The sequence below is a fragment of the Bombina bombina genome, chromosome 12 (genome assembly GCF_027579735.1).
Source record: "Bombina bombina isolate aBomBom1 chromosome 12, aBomBom1.pri, whole genome shotgun sequence".
NCBI lineage: Eukaryota > Metazoa > Chordata > Amphibia > Anura > Bombinatoridae > Bombina > Bombina bombina.
In genome coordinates, this window is record NC_069510.1 from 119,235,740 (window position 1) to 119,254,677 (window position 18,938).

An 18,938-nucleotide genomic window follows, 5' to 3' on the forward strand; every position below is an offset into this window, starting at 1 on the left:
CCTAGCTCATTCATGCAGTGCTACTGTATACCCTAACTCATGCACGCAGTGCTACTGTTCTACCCTAACTCATGCACGCAGTGCTACTGTATACCCTAACTCATGCACGCAGTGCTACTGTATACCCTAACTCATGCACGCAGTGCTACTGTATTCCCTAACTCATGCGCGCAGTGCTACTGTATACCCTAGCTCATTTGCGCAGTGCTACTGTATACCCTAGCTCATTTGCGCAGTGCTACTGTATACCCTAACTCATGCGTGCAGTGCTACTGTATACCCTAACTCATGCGTGCAGTGCTACTGTATACCCTAACTCATGCGCGCAGTGCTACTGTATACCCTAACTCATGCGCGAAGTGCTACTGTATACCCTAGCTCATTCGCGCAGTGCTACTGTATACCCTAACTCATGCACGCAGTGTTACTGTATACCCTAACTCATGCGCGCAGTGCTACTGTATACCCTAACTCATGCACGCAGTGCTACTGTATACCCTAACTCATGCGCGCAGTGCTACTGTATACCCTAACTCATGCGCGCAGTGCTACTGTATACCCTAACTCATGCGCGCAGTGCTACTGTATACCCTAGCTCATTCATGCAGTGCTACTGTATACCCTAACTCATGCGCGCAGTGCTACTGTATACCGTAGCTCATTCACGCAGTGCTACTGTATACCCTAACTCATGTGCGCAGTGCTACTGTATACCCTAGCTCATTCACGCAGTGCTACTGTATACCCTAACTCATGCACGCAGTGCTACTGTATACCCTAACTCATGCGCGCAGTGCTACTGTATACCCTAGCTCATTCACGCAGTGCTACTGTATACCCTAACTCATGCACGCAGTGTTACTGTATACCCTAACTCATGCGCGCAGTGCTACTGTATACCCTAACTCATGCGCGCAGTGCTACTGTATACCCTAACTCATGCGCGCAGTGCTACTGTATACCCTAACTCATGCGCGCAGTGCTACTGTATACCCTAACTCATGCGCGCAGTGCTACTGTATACCCTAGCTCATTCATGCAGTGCTACTGTATACCCTAACTCATGTGCGCAGTGTTACTGTATACCCTAACTCATGTACGCAGTGCTACCGTATAACCTAACTCATGTACGCAGTGCTACTGTATACCCTAACTCATGCACGCAGTGCTACTGTATACCCTAACTCATGCGCGCAGTGCTACGGAGTCTGGCGTTGCTTTACAAAGAAATAATTATAATGTTATTACATTTTGCAATACGTTTTTTTTTAGATGAAGATTGATGTTACCACACAGTTGTGCAAATATTTTTTTTAATGTATATATTCTCTATTAGGTTATTAACATGTAATTAAGTTACTTCCCTAATGATGAACAAATTACAGAGTATTTACTCATTTTGTTCTTTACATAGTGTAACATTCTTTTAATCTTGATGAAAAGACATCTGTTGGCATACACCATTTGTGAGAATTAGTAGTAATAAAATATATAATATAGGTGAAAAGCACATTTATTTCCACAGAAAATGTTTCATTATGTTCTGCAAACACAACGTTGCAATGTATTTTCAATATTTATTTTGTCAGTTTTCTCTACACTTTTACACCGCTCTGATTGTGCCTGCAACTGATTTTTTAATTGCTGCTTCATAAAACTCTCTCGCCAATTTGGAGTTGGCAGATGAAAATCACCCCAGATGCATTAGACCAGGGTGACTGACAAGGGGGGGCAGATTTGCACAAGCACTCGCCCATGCAATGGTAAATATGAGAAACAAATGCGCCCCCTAATCTGAGATTGAATGCAGACAGCTTCACAATGCAGATTGAGAAATTTTGCCCTCAAAAGGCATCCCGTTTAAAATTTAAATGCAAACCGATGAATTATAGCTTTGCATAGAAACATATCAATACTATAATCGCGTTTGTAACGCGTCCATCGCCAGTTACGCACGCATCATCAAAAGTAATGTTGGTTGCGCGAGGCAGCCAAAAGAATGCTGGCTGCGCGCGCAGCCAAAATATTCCACCTGGATGCAGCGTAGGCAAACGAAGCATTAAGGAAAAAAACATGCAACCGCTGTTAGGGGGTACTTTGTAATTTTTGTATGTAAAAGAGCTGATTTCTTTAGGGCAATGCCCTACAAAAGGCTCTTTTAAGGGCTATTGGTAGTTTAGTATTAGATTAGGGGTTCTTTTTATTTTGGGGGGATTTTTTATTTCTATAGGGGTATTAGTTTAGGTTTACATTTTTTATTTTTTGTAATATTAGCTTAGGGGTTTGTAGTTTTTTAAAAAAAAAAAAATAGACTGCCCTCTCGGCAGGCTTATAGCCTAGTTTACAATTTAAATGTATTGGCAAAAATGCTTCTAGTAAAAGTTATCACTGTTTTAGTGTTATGTTTCTCTGCGTGTGCATGTGAAGCATAGCTAGATATTCTCAGTGCACCAGCATTTTATATACTGCAGCTGCGCAGAGCACAAGTGGGGCTTGTATCATGTTAGCAATTAATAAATTGAGTCATTATCTGATTGTATAAGCATCTGTGTTTAAAATGCTGGTGCACGGTGCATATTTAAATACAATTTAAAGGGACACTGAACTCAATTTTTTTCTTTCGTGATTCAGATAGAGCATGCAATTTTAAGCAACTTTCTAATTTACACCTATTATCAATTTTTATTAGTTTTCTTGGTATCTTTATTTGAAAAAGAAGGCAGCTAAGCTTTTTTATTAGTTCAGAACTCTGGAGAGCACTTTTGTATTGGTGGATAAATTTATCCACCAATCAGCAAGAACAACCTAGGTTGTTCAATAAAAATGGGCCGGCATCTAAACTTAAATTCTTGCATTTGAAATAAGGATACCAAGAGAATGAAGAACAATTGATAATAGGAGTAAATTAGAAAGTTGCTTAAAATGTCATGTTCTATCTGAATCACGAAATAAAAAATTTGGGTTCAGTGTCCCTTTAAGCATTTTTGCCAATACATGTATATTACAAAAATGCTTCTATTCAAAACTGAAAAGCATCCATGTGGATACCAATTTTAGCTGTAATTTCCCTTAAAAATGATGTTTGTACATTATGATGCAGTGGTTCGATCAGTGCAGAAACAGATTTGTGTTCCTAATTCGTCAAAGCAAAGCAAATGAGGTAAAGCTACTCAAAGGGATTTTAAAGAGGTCTGTCCCGTCAAACACAGTAGGTAGAGAAGCGTGCCGCGGTAACATCTTTATATACAGGTAATAATTACCCACCTAGTTTACCCAACAGCATCTGCCCAGCATCTTTCAGCTCGTTGTACTGGTGAAGCAGTGTGATGTGTTCTTCCAGTTCTGACACGCTGTACCCTCTGTAGAACGACAGGAGACTGATGTAAGCAGGGGGAACCCTTACTCATGCATAAAGAGATTCATAAAGTTGTATACAACATTACTTCTATTATCCTCTTAGTAGCCTTTGTTGTAGAAGCAGCACTACACTACTGGGAGCTATCTGATCACACAAGGTAAGCCAATGACAAGAGGCATATACCAACAGCTAGCTCCCAGTACTATATTGCTGCTCCTAAGCCTACCTAGGTTCACTTTTCAATAAAGGATACCAAGAGAATGAAACAAATTAGATAATAGTAGTCAATTATATAAAATTGCTGCTCTGTTTGAATCAGGAAAGTTTAATTTGGACTGTACCGTCCCTTTAAACTGAACACTGAAGATCCTAAGTAAACTAAAACAACATTGTAGAATCAATGTATTATTCATTTGCTGCAGAGAAACCCCGCTAGATGCTACTCAGTGATTGCTTAGTGCAGTGCGCCAACATCCTCAGGGGGCTCTTAATTTGCAAAGCCCTGAGAATTGTGCAAGACAATCAGCGACAAAGGTGAATAGAGATACATTGTGTAACTGTAAGAATGTAATTTCCAACAATTCCTCCTGTATGTGTTTAAAAAATGTTGTCTTGTCTCTTAAAAATATTGTATCATCTTATACAATTAAAAAAATACTAACAATTGTGTAAGTACTGACGTATACTGTTCGTATATACAGTCAGTAACAATACATTACTTTATTAGATACATTGTGTAATGTAGTGCTTAAGTACTGACGTATACTGTGCGTATATACAAACCTGACATCAGTAACAATACATTTCTTTATCGTTATTAGAGACATTGTGTAATGTAGTGCTTAAGTACTGACGTATACTGTGCGTATATACAGTCAGTAACAATACATTACTTTATCTTTATTAGATACATTGTGTAATGTAGTGCTTAAGTACTGACGCATACTGTGCGTATATAGTCAGTAACAATACATTTCTTTATCTTTATTAGATACATTGTGTAATGTAGTGCTTAAGTACTGACGTATACTGTGCGTATATACAAACCTGACATAAGTAACAATACATTACTTTATCGTTATTAGATACATTGTGTAATGTAGTGCTTAAGTACTGACGTATACTGTGCGTATATACAAACCTGACATCAGTAACAATACATTTCTTTATCGTTATTAGATACATTGTGTAATGTAGTGCTTAAGTACTGACGTATACTGTGCGTATATACAGTCAGTAACAATACATTACTTTATCTTTATTAGATACATTGTGTAATGTAGTGCTTAAGTACTGACGCATACTGTGCGTATATACAGTCAGTAACAATACATTTCTTTATCTTTATTAGATACATTGTGTAATATAAAGCTTAAGTACTGACGTATACTGTGCGTATATACAGTCAGTAACAATACATTACTTTATCTTTATTAGATACATTGTGTAATGTAGTGCTTAAGTACTGACGTATACTGTGCGTATATACAGTCAGTAACAATACATTACTTTATCTTTATTAGATACATTGTGTAATGTAAAGCTTAAGTACTGACGTATACTGTGCGTATATACAGTCAGTAACAATACATTACTTTATCTTTATTAGATACATTGTGTAATGTAGTGCTTAAGTACTGACGTATACTGTGCGTATATACAGTCAGTAACAATACATTACTTTATCTTTATTAGATACATTGTGTAATGTAGTGCTTAAGTACTGACGTATACTGTGCGTATATACAGTCAGTAACAATACATTACTTTATTAGATACATTGTGTAATGTAGTGCTTAAAGGGCCACTAAACCCAAAATCTTTCTTTCATGATTCAGATAGAGAATACAAATTTAAACAACATTACAATTTACTTCTATTATTTATTTTGCTTCATTTTTTAGATATCCTTATTTGAAGAAAAAGCAATGCACATGGGTGAGCCAATCACATGAGGCTTCTATGTGCAGCAACCAATCAGCAGCTACTGAGCATATCTAGATATGCTTTTCAGCAAAGAATATCAAGAGAATAAAACAAATTAGATAATAGAAGTAAATTAGAAAGAGGTTTAAAATTGCATTCTCTTTCTAAATCATGAAAGAAAAAATGTGGGTTTCATGTCCCTTTAAGTACTGACGCATACTGTGCGTATATACAGTCAGTAACAATACATTACTTTATCTTTATTAGATACATTGTGTAATGTAGTGCTTAAGTACTGACGTATACTGTGCGTATATACAAACCTGACATCAGTAACAATACATTTCTTTATCGTTATTAGATACATTGTGTAATGCAGCGCTTAAGTACTGACGTATACTGTGCGTATATACAGTCAGTAACAATACATTACTTTATCGTTATTAGATACATTGTGTAATGTAGTGCTTAAGTACTGATGCATACTGTGCGTATATACAGTCAGTAACAATACATTACTTTATTAGATACATTGTGTAATGTAGTGCTTGAATACTGACGTATACTGTGCGTATATACAGTCAGTAACAATACATTACTTTATCTTTATTAGATACGTTGTGTAATGTAGTGCTTAAGTACTGACGTATACTGTGCGTATATACAGTCAGTAACAATACATTACTTTATCTTTATTAGATACGTTGTGTAACGCAGCGCTTAAGTAGTGAAGTATACTGTGCGTATATACAGTCAATAACAATACTTTACTTTATCGTTATTAGATACATTGTGTAATGCAGCGCTTAAGTACTGACGTATACTGTGCGTATATACAGTCAGTAACAATACATTACTTTATCGTTATTAGATACATTGTGTAATGTAGATCTTGAGTACTGACGTATACTGTGCGTATATACAGTCAGTAACAATACATTACTTTATCTTTATTATATACATTGTTTAATGCATCGCTTAAATACTGACGTATACTGTGCATATAAACGCACAGTAGGAATGAAAAACCAGGGAGTCTGTCTCAATAAAATCACCTTTTTTATTTATTTTGCATGTTAAAACGTTAGACAACGATTCCTCCTTCACTCTACTTTCACAGGCATCCGGATCGTGTCGGCAGCGTCACAGGTCAGCTGATGCGTTTCAGCCAATGGCCTTAGTCTTAGCTGACCTGTGACGCTGCCGACACAATCGGGATGCGTGTGAAAGTAGAGTGAATTAGAAATCGTTGTCTAACATTTTAACATGCAAAATAAATAAAAAAGGTGATTTTATTGAGACGGACTCCCCGGTTTTTCATTCCTACTGTGTATTTGAAACATTTTGCCTGATACCGGGTGGAGTCAAAAGGAACACGGCACAGCTGGGAAAGAGGGATCTATGCACCCTATAGGAGCGAGGAAGCCGCCATTCACTGCGGTCTACCCTGAGGAGGAGCGGCAGTCCTTGGATCATTTCTGTCTCTCTCTGTGGACATTTACATTTATACATTTATGTCTACACCTAACACCCTAACTTGAACCCGAGTCTAAACACCCCTAATCTTACACTTATTAACCCCTAATCTGCTGCCCCCGACATTGCCAACACCTACATTATATTATTAACCCCAAATCTGCCGCTCCGGACACCGCCGCCACCTACATTATACTTATGAACCCCTAATCTGCTAGCCCCAACATCGCCACAACCTACATTATATTTAATAACCCCTAATCTGCTGCCCCCAATGTCACCGCAACCTAACTACATTTATTAACCACTAATCTGCCGCCCCCAACGTCGCCACCACTATAATAAACATATTAACACCTAAGTCTAACCCTAACCCCACCTAACTTAAATATAATTTAAATAAATCTAAATAAAATTACTACAATTAACTAAATAATTCCTATTTAAAACTAAATACTTACTTATAAAATAAATCCTAAGATAGCTACAATATAACTAATAGTTACATTGTAGCTAGCTTAGGGTTTATTTTTATTTTACAGGCAACTTTGTATTTATTTTAACTAGGTACAATAGTTATTAAATAGTTATTAACTATTAAATAACTACCTAGTTAAAATAAAGACAAATTTACCTGTAAAATAAAACCTAACCTAAGTTACAATTACACCTAACACTACACTACAATTAAATTAATTACCTAAATTAAATAAATTAATTACAATTAAATAAAATGATCTAAAGTACAAAAAAACCCCTCTAAATTACAGAAAATAATAAACAAATTACAAGATTTTTAAACTAATTACACCTAATCTAATCCCCCTAACAAAATAAAAGCGCCCCACCACAAAATAAAAAAAGCCCTACCCTACACTAAATTACAAATAGGCCTTAAAAGGGCCTTTTGCGGGGCATTGCCCCAAAGTAATCAGCTCTTTTACCTGTAAAAAAAAAAAAAAAAGTACAAATCCCCCCCCCCAACATTAAAACCCACCACCCACACAACCAACCCTACTCTAAAACCCCCCCAATCCCCCCGTAAAAAAAACCTAACACTAACCCCCTGAAGATCACCTTACCGGGAGACGTCTTCACCTAACCGGGCCGAAGTCCTCAACGAAGCCGGAAGAATTCTTCATCCAAGCCGGGCGAAGTGGTCCTCCAGACAGGCAGAAGTCTTCATCCAGATGGCATCTTCTATCTTCATCCATCCAGCGCGGAGCGGGTCCATCTTCAAGACATCCGACGCGGAGCATCCTCTTCTTCCGACGGCTAAACACAGAATGAAGGTTCCTTTAAATGACGTCATCCAAGATGGCGTCCCTTCAATTCCGATTGGCTGATAGAATTCTATCAGCCAATCGGAATAAAGGTAGAAAAAATCCTATTGGCTGATGCAATCAACCAATAGGATTGAACTGGCATTCTATTGGCTGATTGAACTTCAATCCTATTGGCTGATTGCATCAGCCAATAGGAATTTTTCTACCTTAATTCCGATTGGCTGATAGAATTCTATCAGCCAATCGGAATTGAAGGGACGCCATCTTGGATAACGTAATTTAAAGGAACCTTCATTCTGTGTTAAGCCGTCGGAAGAAGAGGATGCTCCGCGTCGGATGTCTTGAAGATGGACCCGCTCCGTGCCAGATGGATGAAGATAGAAGATGCCGTCTGGATGAAGACTTCTTCCCGTCTGGAGGACCACTTCGCCCGGCTTGGATGAAGACTTCTCCCGGCTTCGTTGAGGACTTCGGCCCGGTTGGGTGAAGACGTCTCCCGGTAAGGTGATCTTCAGGGTGTTAGTGTTAGTTTTTTTTTAAGGGGGGATTGGGGGGGGGGGGGGTTTAGAGTAGGGATGGTTGTGTGGGTGGTGGGTTTTAATGTTGGGGGGGGATTTGTACCTTTTTTTTTTTACAGGTAAAAGAGCTGATTACAATTTATTAGATACATTGTGTAATGTAGTGCTTAAGTACTGACGCATACTGTGCGTATATACAGTCAGTAACAATACATTTCTTTATCTTTATTAGATACATTGTGTAATACAGCTCTTAAGTACTGACGTATACTGTGCGTATATACAGTCAGTAACAATACATTACTTTATCGTTATTAGATACATTGTGTAATGCAGCGCTTAAGTACTGACGTATACTGTGCGTATATACAGTCAGTAACAATACATTACTTTATCGTTATTAGATACATTGTGTAATGCAGCGCTTAAGTACTGACGTATACTGTGCGTATATACAAACCTGACATAAGTAACAATACATTACTTTATCTTTATTAGATACATTGTGTAATGCAGCGCTTAAGTATTAAAGTGAAGGTCAATTTTGACAAATTAGTGCCCGTTTTTTAATAATCCTATTAAAAACAAGGGCACTTTAATTCATCAAAATTGACATTTCAAGCGTTTTCTTCAAAAACTTACCTTTTAATCCTGAAAGCTGCTCCATCGATTCCCCCCGGCCGTCGGAAGCCTCTGCTTACGTCAGTAATGACGAATCCGGCTTCCTCCAATCACAGCGTGTCCCCCCCCCCGGGGATCATGGCCTGAGGGAACGCCGTGATTGGATAAAGCCGGATTCGTAATTTTGGACCCGCGAAGAGGGCTTGCGACGGTCGGAGGAAGCACTGCAGCGGCTCTCAGGATTAAAAAGTAAGTTTTTGGAAAAAAAAACGCTTGAAATGTCAATGTTGATGAATTAAAGTGCCCTTGTTTTTAATAGGATTATTAAAAACAGTGCACTAATTCTTCAAAATTGACCTTCACTTTAACGTATACTGCGTGTATATACAAACCTTACATCAATAACAATACATTACATCATCTTTATTACATACATTGTGTAATGCAGCGCTTAATTACTGACGTATACTGTGCGTATATACAAACCTGACATCAAACAAACGCTTACACCCCGGAGGTAGGGAAGAGTACTTATAGGCACAAAAAAAAAACGCTTACTCCCCGAAGGTAGGGAAGAGTACTTATAGGCAAACAAAAGCTAACGCCCCAGAGGTAGGGAAGAGTACTTATAGGCAAACAAAAGCTTACGCCCCGGAGGTATGGAAGAGTACTTATAGACAAACGCTTACACCCCGGAGGTAGGAAATAGTACATATAGACAAACAAAAGCTTACACCCCAGAGGTAGGGAAGAGTACTTATAGACAAAAGCTTACACCCCGGAGGTAGAGAAGAGTACTTATAGGCAAACAAAATCCTACAGCCCAGAGGTATGGAAGAGTACTTATAAACAAACAAAAGCTTACACCCCGGAGGTAGGGAAGAGTACTTATATACAAACAAACGCTTACACCCCAGAAGTAGGGAAGAGTACTTAAAACCCTGAAGACTTCTAAGTAGTTACAGTTAAGAGTACTTATAGGCAAACAAAGGCTTATGCCTGGAGGTTGGGAAGAGTACGTATACTATAGGCAAACAAAAGCTCACACCCTGGAGGTAGGAAGAGTACTTATATACAAACGTTTACACCCCAGAGGTAGGAAAGAGTACTTAAAGCCCTGAAGACTTCTAAGTAGTTACAGCTAAGAGTACTTATAGGCAAAACAGAATTTATGTTTACCTGATAAATTACTTTCTCCAACGGTGTGTCCGGTCCACGGCGTCATCCTTACTTGTGGGATATTCTCTTCCCCAACAGGAAATGGCAAAGAGCCCAGCAAAGCTGGTCACATGATCCCTCCTAGGCTCCGCCTTCCCCAGTCATTCGACCGACGTAAAGGAGGAATATTTGCATAGGAGAAATCATATGATACCGTGGTGACTGTAGTTAAAGAAAATAAATCATCAGACCTGATTAAAAAACCAGGGCGGGCCGTGGACCGGACACACCGTTGGAGAAAGTAATTTATCAGGTAAACATAAATTCTGTTTTCTCCAACATAGGTGTGTCCGGTCCACGGCGTCATCCTTACTTGTGGGAACCAATACCAAAGCTTTAGGACACGGATGATGGGAGGGAGCAAATCAGGTCACCTAGATGGAAGGCACCACGGTTTGCAAAACCTTTCTCCCAAAAATAGCCTCAGAAGAAGCAAAAGTATCAAATTTGTAAAATTTGGTAAAAGTGTGCAGTGAAGACCAAGTCGCTGCCTTACATATCTGATCAACAGAAGCCTCGTTCTTAAAGGCCCATGTGGAAGCCACGGCCCTAGTGGAATGAGCTGTGATTCTTTCAGGAGGCTGCCGTCCGGCAGTCTCATAAGCCAATCTGATGATGCTTTTAAGCCAAAAAGATAGAGAGGTAGAAGTTGCTTTTTGACCTCTCCTTTTACCAGAATAAACAACAAACAAGGAAGATGTTTGTCTGAAATCCTTTGTAGCATCTAAATAGAATTTTAGAGCACGGACAACGTCCAAATTGTGTAACAAACGTTCCTTCTATGAAACTGGATTCGGACACAAAGAAGGTACAACTATATCCTGGTTAATATTTTTGTTGGAAACAACCTTCGGAAGAAAACCAGGCTCAGTACGTAAAAACCACCTTATCTGCATGGACCAGATAGGGCGGAGAACACTGCAGAGCAGATAACTCAGAAACTCTTCTAGCGGAAGAAATTGCAACCTAAAACAAAACTTTCCAAGATAATAACTTAATATCTACGGAATGTAAGGGTTCAAACGGAACCCCTTGAAGAACTGAAAGAACTAGATTAAGACTCCAGGGAAGAGTCAAAGGTCTGTAAACAGGCTTGATTCTAACCAGAGCCTGAACAAACGCTTAAACGTCTGGCACAGCTGCCAGCCTTTTGTGAAGTAAAACAGATAAAACAGAGATCTGTCCCTTCAGAGAACTCGCAGAAAATCCTTTCTCCAAACCTTCTTGTAGAAAGGAAAGAAACTTAGGAATTTTTATCTTGTTCCATGGGAATCCTTTAGATTCACACCAACAGATATATTTTTTCCATATTTTATGGTAAATTTTTCTAGTTACAGGCTTTCTAGCCTGAATAAGAGTATCTATTACAGAATCTGAAAACCCACGCTTTGATAAAATCAAGCGTTCAAACTCCAAGCAGTCAGTTGGAGGAAAACCAGATTCGGATGTTCGAATGGACCCTGAATAAGAAGGTCCTGTCTCAAAGGTAGCTTCCATGGTGGAGCCGATGACACATTCACCAGGTCTGCATACCAAGTCCTGCGTGGCCACACAGGAACTATCAAGGTCACCGAAGCCCTCTCCAGATTGATCCTGGCTACCAGCCTGGGAATGAGAGGAAACGGTGGGAATACATAAGCTAGGTTGAAGATCCAAGGTGCTACTATTGTATCCAATAGAGTCGCCTTGGGATCCCTGGATTTGGACCCGTAACAAGGGACCATGAAGTTCTGACGAGAGGCCATCAGAACCATGTCTGGAATGCCCCATAATTGAGTTATTTGGGCAAAGATTTCCAGATGGAGTTCCCACTCCCCCGGATGCTCCTCCATCGCCAGGGAACTCCTTGTTACCCCCTGATGGTTGATATATGTAACAGTCGTCATGATGTCTGATTGAAACCTTATGAATTTGGCCTTTGCTAGTCGAGGCCAAGCCTTGAGAGCATTGAATATCGCTCTCAGTTCCATTATGTTTATCGGGAGAAGAGAGTCTTCCCGAAACCATAGACCCTGAGTTTTCAGGGGTTCCCAGACCGCGCCCCAGCCCACCAGACTGGCGTCGGTCGTGACAATGACCTATTCTGGTCTGCGGAAGCTCATTCCCTGTGACAGGTTGTCCAGGGTCAGCCACCAACGGAGTGAATCTCTGGTTATTTGATCTACTTGTATCGTCGGAGACAAGTCTGTATAGTCCCCATTCCACTGTCTGAGCATGCCCAGGTGCAATGGTCTTAGATGAATTTGTGCAAAAGGAACTATGTCCATTGCCGCAACCATCAAACCTATTACTTCCATGGACTGCGCTATGGAAGGAAGAAGAACAGAATGAAGTACCTGACAAGAGCTTAGAAGTTTTGATTTTCTGGCCTCTGTCAGAAAAACCTTCATTTCTAAGGAAACTATTATTGTTCCCAAGAAGGGAACTCTTGTTGACGGGGACAGAGAACTTTTTTCTATGTTCACTTTCCACCTGTGAGATCTGAGAAAGGCTAGGACAATGTCCGTATGAGCCCTTGCTTTTGACAGAGACGACACTTGAATCAGGATGTCGTCCAAGTAAGGTACTACTGCAATGCCCCTTGGTCTTAGCACCGCTAGAAGGGACCCTAGTACCCTTGTGAAAATCCTTGGAGCAGTGGCTAATCCGAATGGAAGTGCCACAGGTAATGCTTGTCCAGAAAGGCGAACCTTAGGAACCGAAAATGTTCCTTGTGGATAGGAATACGTAGGTACGCATCCTTTAAGTCCACCGTGGTCATGAATTGACCTTCCTGGATGGTAGGAAGGATCGTTTGAATGGTTTCCATTTCGAATGATGAAACCCTGAGAAACTTGTTTAGAATCTTGAGATCTAAAATAGGTCTGAATGTTCCCTCTTTTTTGGGAATTATGAACAGGTTGGAGTAAAAACCCATCCCTTGTTCTCCTAATGGAACAGGATGAATCACTCCCATGCTTAACAGGTCTTCTACACAGTGTAAGAATGCCTGTTCGAAGATAATTGAGACCCGTGGAACCTTCCCCTTGGGGGTAGTTCCCTGAATTCCAGGAGATAACCTTGAGAAACTATTTCTAGCGCCCAAGGATCCTGAACATCTCTTGCCCCAGCCTGAGCAAAGAGAGAAAGTCTGCCCCCCACCAGATCCTTCCCAGATCGGGGGCCAACACTTCATGCTGTTTTGGTAGCAGTGGCAGGTGACTTGGCCTGCTTACCCTTGTTCCAGCCTTGCATCGGCCTCCAGGCTGGCTTGGTTTGAGAAGTATTACCCTCTTGCTTAGAGGGTGTAGAATTTGAGGCTGGTCCGTTTCTGCGAAAGGGACGAAAATTTGGCTTCTTTTTAGCCTTAAAAGACCTATCCAGAGGAAGGGCGTGGCCCTTTCCCCCAGTGATGTCTGAAATAATCTCTTTCAAGTCAGGGCCAAACAGTGTTTTACCCTTGAAAGGGATGTTAAGCAAAAGCGCTCTGCGCGCCACGATAGCAAACCCTGAATTATTCGCCGCTAATCTAGCTAATTGCAAAGCGGCATCTAAAATAAAAAAGAGTTAGCCAATTTAAGAGCTTGAACTCTGTCCAAAACCTCCTCGTACGAAGATTCTTTATTGAGCGACTTTTCTAGTTCTTCGAACCAGAAACACGCAGCTGTAGTGACAGGAACAATGCATGAAATTGGTTGTAGAAGGTAACCTTGCTGAACAAACATCTTTTTAAGCAAACCCTCTAACCTTTAATCCATAGGATCTTGAAAGCACAACTATCTTCTATAGGAATAGAAGTGCGTTTGTTTAGAGTAGAAACCGCCCCCTCGACCTTGGGGACTGTATGCTATAAGTCCTTTCTGGGGTCGACTATAGGAACTAATTTCTTAAATATAGGGGGAGGACAAAAGGTATGCCGGGCCTTTCCCACTCCTTATTTACTATGTCCGCCACCCGCTTGGGTATAGGAAAAACATCGGGGGGCACCGGAACCTCTAGGAACTTGTCCATCTTACCTAATTTCTCTGGAATGACCAAATTGTCACAATCATCCAGAGTAGATAATACCTCCTTAAGTAGTGCGTGGAGATGTTGAAATTAAAATTTAAAAGTTACAATATCAGGTTCTGCTTGTTGAGAAATTTTCCCTGAATCTGAAATTTCTCCCTCAGACAAAACCTCCCTCCTGGCCCCTTCAGATAGGTGTGAGGGTATGTCAGAACAGATATCATCAGCGTCCTCTTGCTCTTCAGTGTTTAAAACAGAGCAATCACGCTTTCTCTGATAAGTAGGCATTTTGGAAAAAATGCATGCAATAGAATTATCCATTACAGCCATTAATTGTTGTATGGTAATAAGTATTGGCGCACTAGATGTACTAGGGGCCTCTTGTGTGGGCAAAACTGGTGTAGACACAGAAGGGGATGATGCAGTACCATGCTTACTCCCCTCATTAGAGGAATCATCTTGGGCAATATCATATCTATGGCATTATTATCCCTACTTTGTTTGGACATTATGACACAAATATATCACATATATTTAAATGGGGAGACACATTGGCTTTCATACATATAGAACATCGTTATCTGATGGTTCAGACATGTTAAACAGGCTTAAACTTGTCAACAAAGCACAAAAAACGTTTTACAATAAAACCGTTACTGTCCCTTTAAATTTCAAACTGAACACACTTTATTACTGAATATGTGAAAAAGTATGAAGGAATTGTTCAAATTTCACCACAGTAACTTAAAGCCTTAAAAGTATTGCACACCAAATTTGAAAGCTTTAACCCTTAAAATAACGGAACCGGAGCCGTTTTTACATTTAACCCCTATACAGTCCCAGGTATCTGCTTTGCTGAGACCCAACCAAGCCCAGAGGGGAATACGATACCAAATGATGCCTTCTATAAGCTTTTTCAGTGGTTCTTAGCTCCTCACACATGCATCTGCATGCCATGCTTTCCAAAAACAACTGCGCATTAGAGGCGCGAAAATGAGGCTCTGTCTATGACTAGAAAAGGCCCTCAGTGAAAAAGGTGTCCAATACAGTGCCTGCCGTTTTTATTAAAACTATCCCCAAGATTTAACAACTATTAAAAGTAATAATCTGCCAAATATACTTAGTAAAGTAATCGTTTTAGCCCAGAAAAATGTCTACCAGTTTTTTAAGCCCTAATGAAGCCCTTTATTCTTTTACTTAAACTAAGAAAATGGCTTACCGGTTCCCATAGGGAAAATGACAGCTTCCAGCATTACCGAGTCTTGTTAGAAATGTGTCATACCTCAAGCAGCAAAAGTCTGCTCACTGTTTCCCCCAACTGAAGTTAATTCCTCTCAACAGTCCTGTGTGGAAACAGCCATCGATTTTAGTAACGGTTGCTAAAATCATTTTCCTCTTACAAACAGAAATCTTCATCTCTTTCCTGTTTCAGAGTAAATAGTACATACCAGCACTATTTTAAAATAACAAACTCTTGATTGAAGAATAAAAACTACATTTAAACACCAAAAAACTCTAAGCCATCTCCGTGGAGATGTTGCCTGTACAACGGCAAAGAGAATGACTGGGGAAGGCGGAGCCTAGGAGGGATCATGTGACCAGCTTTGCTGGGCTCTTTGCCATTTCCTGTTGGGGAAGAGAATATCCCACAAGTAAGGATGACGCCGTGGACCGGACACACCTATGTTGGAGAAACAAAGGTAGGGAAAAGTACTTATAGACAAACAAACGCTTATGCACTGTAGGTAGGGAAGAGTACTTATAGGCAAACAAAAGCTTACGCACTATAGGTAGGGAAGAGTACTTACAGACAAACAAAAGCTTACGCCCCGGAGGTAGGGAAAAGTACTTATAGACAAACAAACGCTTATGCACTGTAGGTAGGGAAGAGTACTTATAGGCAAACAAAAGCTTACGCACTATAGGTAGGGAAGAGTACTTACAGACAAACAAAAGCTTACGCCCCGGAGGTAGGGAAGAGTACTTATATACAAACAAAAGCTTATGCACTGTAGGTAGGGAAGAGTACTTATAGGCAAACAAAAGCTTACGCACTATAGGTAGGGAAGAGTACTTACAGACAAACAAAAGCTTACGCACTATAGGTAGGGAAGAGTACTTACAGACAAACAAAAGCTTACGTCCAGGAGGTAGGGAAAAGTACTTATAGACAAAAAAAGCTTACGCACTGTAGGTAGGGAAGAGTACTTACAGACAAACAAAAGCTTACTCCTGTAGGTAGGGAAGAGTACTTATAGACAAACGCTTACACCTCGGAGGTAGGAACATTGGAATGTGAAATATTTTACAGTAAATACATAGTATAACACTATATTAAATATGAATATTGCATAAAACTAAATTTATGCTTACCCGATAAATTTCTTGCTTTCCGGATAAGGAGAGTCCACAACGTCATTTCAATTACTAGTGGGATATTCAACTCCTGGCCAGCAGGAGGAGGCAAAGAGCACCCCAGCAAAGCTGTTAAACGGATACTGAACCCAATTTTTTTCTATCGTGATTCAGATAGAGCATGCAATTTTAAACAACTTTCTAATTTACTCCTATTATCAATTTTTCTTTGTTCTCTTGCTTTCTTTATTTGAAAAAGAAGGCATCTAAGCTATTTTTTTGGTTCAGAACCATGGAAAGCACTTGCTTATTGGTGGGTAAATTTATCCACCAATCAGCAAGAACAACACAGTGTGTTCACCAAAAATGGGCCGGCATCTAAACTTATATTCTTGCATTTCAAATAAAGATACCAAGAGAATGAAAAGAATTTGATAATATGAGTAAATTAGAAAGTTGCTTAAAATTGCATGCTCTATCTGAATCACGATTGAAAAAAATTGAGTTCAGTGTCCCTTTAAGTGTAACTTTCCTTACCCATAACCCCCAGTCATTCAGCCGAAGGAAAATAGAAAAAGAAGAAACACAAGGGTAAAAAAGGTGCCTGAAGTTTACTCAAAAAAACTGCCGAATTATAATTAAAAAGAAGGCGGGTCGTGGACTCTCCATGTCCGGAAAGAAAGAAATTTATCAGGTAAGAATACATTTTGTTTTCTTTCCTATGACATGGAGAGTCCATAAAGTCATTCCAATAACTAGTGGGAACCAATACCCAAGCTAGAGGACACGGATTGAAAAGGGAGGGAGAACAAGGCAGGAGGACCTAAACAGAAGGCACCACAGCTTGAAGAAGCTATCTCCCAAAAGAAGCCTCAGCCAAGGCAAAAGTAACAAATTTGTAGAATTTGGAAAAAGTATGCAAAGAGGACCATGTTGCCGCCTTGCAAATCTGTTCCACAGAAGCTTCATTTTTGAAAGCACAAGAAGAGGAGACAGCCCTAGTGGAATGAGCCGTAATTCTCTCAGGATGCTGCTGTCCAGCTGTCTCATAAGCTAAACGAATAAAACTTCTTAACCAGGGGGAAAGAGTAGTACAAGTGGCCTTCTGACCTCTACACTTTCCAGAGAAAACAACAATAAGGGCAGAATATTGCTGAAAATCTTTAGTAGCTTGAAGGAAAAACCTTAGAGCATGCACAACATCCAAGTTATGCAAAAGACGTTCCTTATGAGAAGAAGGATTAGGACAAAAACATAATTTATGCTTACCTGATAAATTTATTTCTCTTGTAGTGTAGTCAGTCCACGGGTCATCCATTACTTATGGGATTATATCTCCTTCCCAACAGGAAGTTGCAAGAGGATCACCCAAGCAGAGCTGCTATATAGCTCCTCCCCTCACACGTCATATCCAGTCATTCGACCGAAACCGTGGTATTGCCCTTTGATTAGGCAGCTCTGGTACAAAATAGAATTCTGGATGAAGACGTCACTTAAGATCTCCCCTCTGGATCTGTCACTGATACAGGCTATATTTTGTTTAAAGAACCAGGAAGATCATCAGTTTAATGAAAAACTAGTTATTTCAGTTATTTTATCAGTTAGATATTTAATATTTAAAAAATGGAAATTAAGAGACGTACCTACGATATTGGAGATTACAAATTTCCTTAAGAAACAATGCATCTTAGAACAGCGAGATACCAATATTGATAAAGATGATGACATAAGATTATTTTTTAGCAAGTGGGCAGCATTTATTAAAGCACTCCCAGCTTCAGAAATTGACCAGATAATTCTCCCTTTCCAGAACTCAGAACTAGTGCTATTGGGGATATGGTAACTAAGGTAGGGAACAGAGATGATTCTTACTCCCTCTCTTTTCTTCTTTCCCCTGCTCTTCTTTCGGGGGGGTCCCCTTCTTTATTGTTTTTTTTGTTTTGTGTTGTTGCTGCATGGAAAATGGATAGTTGTTGATTTAATTAAGGTGGAGGAAAAGAAAAGAAAGGAGGAAAGGGAAGTGGAAGGAAAATAAGGAGGTAGGTTAGTGAAGGAATTGATCTACTAGTACAGTCATAATATATAATTTTAAGCCATAACCAATCCAATTAACTGATCATAAATATAAAATAAACGGAGTATGGGTTGGCTACTGGCTGGTAAGAGGCAATCAACCTTTGGAATCTCTATTAT

At 39.7% G+C, this 18,938-nt stretch overlaps 1 protein-coding gene across 1 annotated transcript in view; it reads right to left on the reverse strand.

Annotated features, from left to right (window-relative positions):
• Positions 1 to 18,938, reverse strand: part of SWI5 (SWI5 homologous recombination repair protein) — a 91,200-nt gene that overhangs the window by 29,488 nt on the left and 42,774 nt on the right. The window contains exon 4 of the mRNA XM_053695369.1: positions 3,265 to 3,359. Coding sequence (XP_053551344.1) covers positions 3,265 to 3,359 — 95 coding nt within the window. The remainder of the gene's footprint in view (positions 1 to 3,264; positions 3,360 to 18,938) is intronic.